The 7,946-nt window shown below is 35.9% G+C and overlaps 1 protein-coding gene across 1 annotated transcript; it reads right to left on the bottom strand.

The window, feature by feature from the left end:
• Positions 1–709: 709 nt before the first annotated feature.
• On the bottom strand, positions 710–2,574 carry LOC129574272 (uncharacterized). Its single transcript, XM_055456053.1, has 5 exons — positions 2,482–2,574; positions 1,981–2,406; positions 1,616–1,890; positions 1,475–1,525; positions 710–1,384 (listed from the first exon to the last, which is right to left on the bottom strand). Exons 1-5 carry the CDS (start codon positions 2,572–2,574, stop codon positions 1,072–1,074), a joined length of 1,158 nt encoding a protein of 385 aa, XP_055312028.1. The 3' UTR covers positions 710–1,071.
• Between the last annotated feature and the right edge of the window lie 5,372 nt (positions 2,575–7,946).

Raw genomic sequence — 7,946 nt, 5'->3', positions numbered from 1 at the left:
CCCAATGAACCATGTACGTGCATTCGAAGCTTACACATATTGTGTATAAATATGACACGTTTTTGATGAACTTAGAAAAAAAAATCTGTATAATTCTGTGCATAATTTATATGCTTATATGTACAATTTGTGCCCATATTCAATACATTTTTCCTTATTTTTATGCAGAATGCGTGCAAATTGTGTGCATACATATGTATATTGTACACGCACAATCATGAAAATTGAATTGGAAATCCCTTTCGTACGATCTACTTTGATTTTTGTTCATGAGCATGCAATATTTTAATAGTCTGATATCAAATTGTTTGATAAAGGGCAAAAATTCATCAGTACTAGATAGATAGATCAGGATATATCGTAGTGACTCTGGCATTTCGATTAATGCAAAAACTAAAAGAAATTCCAATTGAATTGGAATGGATGTGCGACTTATTTTCTACTTATTTGGATTCGTCTTATGGTGTCTCGTACAGCTCGGTAGTGTTACCGAGTTTGCCTGAAAATTGGTTCCTCAAAGAAGAAAAACAAAAAAAAACAAGTGAAAATAATGAAATTTCAATTATCGATTAGGAAAACTCCAAACATCTGTCATGACTATATATTGTGTACGTACATTTTATTTTTAAAAAATTGCATATGAACTTATTTCAATTCGAAGTGAAACAATAGTAATGTAAATAAAAATGGAAACAAAATTCTGTGATTGTCAATTGCAACATATTTCTTCGAGGTAATTGTACGTTAAATGTTTAACTTGAAATCTTTCATTTTGATATCGCTGCATTTGGATTTAGAGTAATTTTGTTCTAGCAAATTAGTCCAAAAAATGAATTTGAAATTGGTATAAAATAGCAAAAGACATTACAATATATAACACATTCCATGGACTATGTAGTATATATAGGAATTTCAGAAGTCAATTTTCTCTACAGATGTTTGTTGCTTTGGTTGCATTAAAACAATTGGGTATGAAAAAATTGAATTTGGTATTAAATACTTCAAATTATCATCAAAAAATGAAGGTGTATCAAAAGGTTTTTTCATCTAAGTTAAACACTTGAGGTGCAATTAATACGAATATGTATAATTGGTGTATGGTGCGAATGTTCCAGGCGGAGGTCCATTGGGGGGTGCATGTTGAGATCCAGTGACAATTGCATGCTGAGCTGGATTGGGGGGTGCATGTTGAGATCCAGTGACAATTGCATGCTGAGCTGGATTGGGGGGTGCATGTTGAGATCCAGTGAGATGTTGCTGGGCATATGGAGGTGGATATGCATATGGATGCATTTGATGCGGGTCGACATTTTGTCTTGGTTGCAAGGTGGTGTATTGCGGATCGGTTGGTGATGCGTTTGGAGGGGGATTTTGTGTTGATGACCTGGAATAAAACATTATCCGAAAACATTACACTAAAAACAGCAATTTTTCGATTCATTTCATTTTATTCAAGTCAGAACGAAGTACTTACTGTGGTACTGAATTTTCTGTATTCGTTACCACTAGTGTCGAAGGCGCTACTCTGTTGAAATATGAAAAAAAATCAAAACAAATGTGAAACAAACTTCATTGAAAAATGGTGCAATAAAAAGTCTAAAGAAATGCAACTCACTGTTTGTAGACGTATTTGAAAATTTTGTATTTAAGATCGTCTTCGCATTCAGCTCTCGTGTATCGTGGGTCGTATACTCGTACGACATCAAAGAACAATTGAATCATATTTTTCTTTGAAACGAAGTCCAATTTGGTGTTCTGTTTACTTGATTTTCCCGTCCAAGTGTATTGAGCGAGAATGTTTCGAGAAACCGTCGCAAATACAATTGACCGAATAATTTTCGATCCGGTTTTATCACCACAAACGCCATTTATCATTGCCAAATGCTCGAACTGAAAAAAAAATAATTCAAAAAATTGTGTCATATTGATCTGGAATTACGAAATAATTTTGAAAAAACGAAAACAATCCACTACACTTACAGCCTGCTTCCGAAAGGATGACTCATCCAATTTGGCATTAAATTCGTCTAAAGATGATACAGTCCCCAATGGCAATTCATCAAAACTTGTTTGGACACCGGAAAACTCACGACCAACTTTTGAAGAAATGCACAACCGCTGAATTTGCAGAACAACTGCTTGAATTTGATTGATTTTGGCTTCAATTCGCGAAATCTGTTTGACTGAAAAATTGAAATCCGATTTCGAAAGTTCATTGCCTTTGAATGAATCACTCTCGTTTGGTTCAGATTCACATTCCCAATCAGATCCGGAAGATTGTGTTCCCCATTCTTCGTCATCATCAAGCAAATTGTCTTCTGCAAAATAGTGGTCCTTATTACCGTTATCGACTCCGAGCCTGTTCGGTTGGGCACGTTTCCGCTTCTCCGAAACACCAGCGTCTCCCTAAGGAAAAAAAACCACATGTTTTTACTAAAAATGCATGATTCTTCAAAAATAGAAATAGAAACCAAAACTTACCTTTGATGATGCAGTTCGTTTTTTTTTTATTCGTTCGTTATTCTCACGGTCACCGTCTGCACTAACAGATTCATTTGCATCATTTTCATCCATGATTAAAACACACCTCGTGTTAAAATTGAATTTTTCGCAAGCACTTTGAACTGTAAAAAATAACAAATCTTGTACACGTTTCTGTTCCGTTATTTTATGTTCACATATCAATTGTTTTTGCGCATATTTTTTCCTAGATTTATTCCCAACTTATTACGATTATATTCGTTTAGTTTTGATTACCTTTTTAAATAAATTCAACTTTATTATTCGATGGGAAGAAATTTAAACGTTGTGGATTATCGATCGATCTTCTGGGATTTCCAATAATAGCTCTATTTCACGTATTCCCGTTACGTATCCACGTGGCCGTTTCTTCGATAGAAGCGTGTCTCGAATGGCATCAGCTGATTTGTTGAAATCGTATACCTCGAATAAACTCACAAATCCTTCACGTTTATCACCAAAAAAATATACGCGAATTTTGTCTTTTTCTTTTTTCAAAATGCGTGCCGGCCACGGAATCGAGTATTTCTGTTTGGCTAACACAATTGCATCAACATCATAATTTGGCAACTTAACGAACTCTGCGCGTTTAACGGCGACCGAATTACTTTTTTTGTCGAACACGATTGATTTTTCAAACACTGTTTCTTCTTTTTTATTGACAACGATTTTTTTTTCTTTGGACCGCGTTACTCTTGGCACAATTTTTTCCGATATTCTTATATTAAGTGATTGATTGGCTTCTGATCGCGTATATTTTGTTTCAACTTCAAAGGATACTTTATTTGATGAATGTGATTTTGGTGGTGATAATTGCTCACTCACACGTGTTTTTTTGGTTTGCGACCGCGTGGTTCTTGGCTCAAAAGTATCAGATGTTTTAGACGAAACGCTTGATTTTAAAGTCGATGCCTTTTCAGTTTCAACTAATTTTCCATCAGTCAATTGATTATGGTATTGATTTTTCGATCGAATTTGCGATTTTTTCGTTGGTTTCTCGTTTTTTTGGTCAGTCACTTTCACAGTTTTTCTCACGGGTTTGCTGCTTACACTTGACCTTGAACCTGTTCGCACCATTTTATCACACAGAACTGAGTCATTTGCAACGGACCAAGGCTATTTATAGCCCATTGTATACACACAAAGCGTGTGAGTGTGCTAAAAATAGATTTGTTCCAGCTAAAGAAAATCAGTTTCTCAACAACGACGAGAGAGAAAGAGAATGAGAAATAAAAATCGATTCCAGAGAGCTGACAGTGAGCTGTCACATGCACAAATACAATGAAATCAAAATGCTTTGGTTAAACAACGATGTTAGTTCGTTCAGAAACAATTTATCACCGATCTTTTATTTAAAAAATTCTTTCTCCATGCTGAAAAATCATAAATTTAAGCAGAGCAATCAATATAGCTATTTGTATTGAAGAAATAGGCGAAGTATTGAAATGAAGTCATAGGTACTGAAGAATGTACCGAAAGCAGTGAATACATAAATGCAAATACTGAACGTTCTATTCTCTCTCTCGCTCTCTATGCTTCAATGCGCTTCAGCTCAGTGTGACGATTCAGCTAAGTGAGACAATATTTCGCGACCATTGAAGCAAAGAGAGCGAGAAAGAGAGAACCGAACGTATGTCTCCGTTCAGTTTTTGTCGAACTCTTTCGGTACAGTGTGTCTGTGTATTCATTGCGTTTTCAGTACTTTTCGTACTATAGTCAATCTGCTGTCTAACAAAACGTCACTTCAAAGCCGGTTGCGCCTGGAACTGATAAATAAATCTTCGTTTTTGGACATTTTTATCTGATGTTTACGCAAATCTATCGAAAATGTGGGACTGGAAGTAAGTTTTTATATAGCAGATACAGAAATATTGGAATATTTGTAACAGTGCTTTTTTGTTTTGATGCTTCATATTGGCGCTAAACCAAATGGCATTGGGGAATCATTCGAGTTACACGTAAACTTATATAGTTAGAGTAAAAATGAACATCACTGAGAATTCTATTTATTTCTGGTCGGTTTTGGAAAAGGACATGAATGTCACATTTCCAAATTACGTTAAAAATATCTTGAAGTGAGTTCTTTATTAAAGAATAATTCGTCAGGGAATAAATGTGCAAGTGGATTGTTCGTACAAAACTTCAAATATCTTTATCTTTCTAGTATTTGTGGCTATTCGAATCCTGGTACAATTGAATGTCTTGACAACAACAAAATTGCAGAGCTCGAGAATACGGTCAGAGAAAAATTCCCCACTTTCATGGAAGACGATTCGTTTAAATCAAGTGTGCTCGAACGCGTTGATGCCATTAACGTTTTTGGGTTTTATGGAATGAATATCGGCAATTTTGCATTCTTTCCCGGCCACCGCAGCGACATGGAAAAACTTGCTTCGGAGGTGAAAAGTCGCAGCAAAGATTATTACAACATTCCAGGAGACTACAAAGTGCCACGAAAAAATGTTGTTCGTTCATCGATTGGTTATTTGTTTGGAACTAAGACTCGCACACAAAGCAATTTGATGTTGGATAATTTGAAGCAGGCAAATTCAACTCAATTAGAATCGATGGAGAGCGATTCAACACAAATCGAGTTTACTTCAAACAATTTGACAACGGAAGATTCGGTGCCGGAAGATTTCACACCGAGCGAATTGGCACCAACAAAATCTGACAATCGGACTCCAGAAAGCCTTTTGATTGATGCAAAATCCAAACTGCTTCAGCTTCTCAGCCCAATTTTGCAGCGATTTCAAGTCACTGCAACGGAACAAAATATGATCTTCAAAAGTGACGGTGCGAAAATGTTTGCTCACGTAGCTTGCCAACTTTGTGCAGAAGAGAATAAGGCGAAAAATATTTGCATTCAATACGAACAATCTCGTAGCAATTCGTGCTATTATTGGAATACGTCAAATTTCATAAAGCATCTGAATAAACATCGTACGTCAGCGAAAAGTGCAACCAACAGTGATGATTCAAAGCGCGCCAAAGAGAAGCAAACTGAACCTGTACATCAATTCGAACCAGAAAATGAATTCATCGCTGCAGAGAAACCGTTATCTGATGCGTTTGCCGAAGAAGAGGATATCGCCGATCATGCGGATGAAGAATCTGAAGTGATGCGTACTCAAGATTTTTTTACGGCATTGATCATGGATCAAATAATTGCACAGAATGAATGGTTGAAGTCTGCAATGAAATCGCACAAAGTATTGAAACTCGAATCAATCCGATTCAAATTGAACGCGTACGATCGTCTTATTGACACAATCAAAATCGTGGGAGATGGAAATTGCTTGTTCTCTTCACTTTCACACCAAATTTTTGGATTCAAACCAGGAACAAAGAAACATCAGACAGCCGCGAAAGAGCTACGAGTTGCTGTCGTGAAGCATATCGATGAAAACTTTGATCTGTTCAAATTTCAAATCATCGGACGGCTGTATGAGGAAAATGACGGAAATGGTTTAGTTCTGAGTGAAGACATAAACAAACAAGCCCGTGATTTTGTGACGAACGAGTTGAGTAAAGAAAACACTTGGGGTAGTGCCGAATCAATCAAAGCGATATCAGAATTACACCAAGTAAACATCATTGTCTTTGCGGAAGCCGATACGTGTCGTTTTTTCTTTGACTTTAATCCAGACTATCATCGTACTGTAGCCATAGCATATCGGCTTAGTCACTTACCAGACAAACCACAGGACCACCGCAATCATTATGAAAGCATTGCAGAAATCAGTCCACATATTTTATTCGATGTTTCAGTTGGTCTCTCCAAAGTGGAAAAGAACAGACATGACGTGACAGGACAAATGATAGTTGGGTTTTTAAAATGAGGCAGTTTCAAACCAAACGTTTCTTTGTTAACTTACTTGTTATTGTTACTTGTCTTTAGTGTTTTCAGAGCCATATAGCCATCGTCATTTATATATTTCGTTCAATAATAGCCGAAATTTTGTTGAAAAAGTGTTATTGTAAAGTCATTTGATTACATAAGAACTGATTTATGTTGGAATTGAATTTTAGTAATAAAAATAAAAATGGAAACAAAGTTCTATGATTCGTTCTCTTCAATTCAGTGTTTGACTACCTTTTTTTTCTTCTTCAGCATAATAGGTCATGACACACACGCTTTATTCATTCGGCGTTTAAACAACTCGGCATTAAAAATGCTTTGCCGTAATTCATCTTTCTTTGTCAGTTTGTCAATTACTGAGATGTCTTTTTTCTACTCACACTTTGACATTGTCCGCACCACTTTATCATTGCCCGCACCACTTTATCATAGAGAACTGAGTCACTCACACAAACCAAGGCTATTTATGGCGCATTCTATACACATAAAGTGCGTGACTATTCTAAAAAGAAATTTGTTCCAGTGAAGTAGAAAAAAGAGTGTGAAATACGAAAGTGGAAAGAAAGCAAAAAAAAACCAAATCACAATTTTCATGTGTTATTGTACTGCAAATGAGCTGTCATTTTTTCATAGTTTCTCATAGAAATAATTGTAGTTTTAGATGGCGAAAACATTAAGAAATACCAAAATTGCGAAACAAAATCGCATTCGTGTTAATTTTCACCGCGAGTGGAATAAAATTTTAATAAAAGATTCAATTCGAAATATGAGTCAGGCCAGTTCTCTTGTAAAACAGTGTCCAAAGTTATCGCTCTCGCAAAATCAAACACACGATGACATTAAAAGTGGATCTCGTGAACGATTACGGCGTTGGGCGCTGGAATATAATATTTCTAAACGCGCCGTCACAGCTTTACTGAAAATTCTATTCAATTTTGGTTTAATGTGGTTGCCGAAAGATAGCCGTTCATTATTTCAAACACAAAGACGTGTAGAACTCTCAACGCTTAATAATGGAAAACTATGGTGAATAATTGATATATTTTTTCACAAATGGAACATTCTTAACAGAAATATTGAAATATTAGGTATAATGGGGTCAGAAGTAATTTGGAGATGATATTTGCCAATTTGAATTCCAATTTGAAGATAAGCTTGTGTATAAATATGGATGGGCTCCCACTTTTCAACAGCAGCAAATATCAGTTTTGGCCGATCTTGGCCCGCGTATTTGGTAAAATCATTTTTGCATCACTCTATCTTCGCTCACTCTATCTCATGATCGAATTAAAAATATTTCAGAGTTTCCTAGCATTCGCCCATTTGTTGTGGCCATATGGTGTGGCGAAGGAAAGCCAGATTGTAATGAATTTTTAAGACAGTTTGTCGATGAAATGAAACTGTTGATAAGACAAGGTGGTTTTATGATCAACAGTTACGTACTGAAAACCAAAGTGAAAGCAATTATCAATGATACTCCCGCCAGAGCATACATAAAAGGCAAGAACTGAAAAAAAAGACGAAGTACCGAAGGCAGTGAATACATAAACACAAATGAATATAT

The sequence above is a fragment of the Sitodiplosis mosellana genome, unplaced genomic scaffold, assembly GCF_009176505.1.
Source record: "Sitodiplosis mosellana isolate CC-2019 unplaced genomic scaffold, AAFC_SMos_1.0 Smas_scaffold_6157, whole genome shotgun sequence".
Taxonomy (NCBI): Eukaryota; Metazoa; Arthropoda; class Insecta; order Diptera; family Cecidomyiidae; genus Sitodiplosis; species Sitodiplosis mosellana.
The sequence above is the reverse complement of the archived record's forward strand: the minus strand, read 5'-3'. Positions and strand labels throughout refer to the sequence as shown.

Excerpts from the sequence above, each read along its gene's own strand:
- LOC129574272 (XM_055456053.1), bottom strand. The coding sequence starts at position 2,574 with ATGGATGAAAATGATGCAAATGAATCTGTTAGTGCAGACGGTGACCGT. Across the intron at positions 2,407-2,481 it reads AACGAACTGCATCATCAAAG|GGAGACGCTGGTGTTTCGGA; the intron begins GTAAGTTTTGGT and ends TTTTTTCCTTAG. Across the intron at positions 1,385-1,474 it reads ACAGAAAATTCAGTACCACA|GTCATCAACACAAAATCCCC; the intron begins GTAAGTACTTCG and ends GTTTTATTCCAG.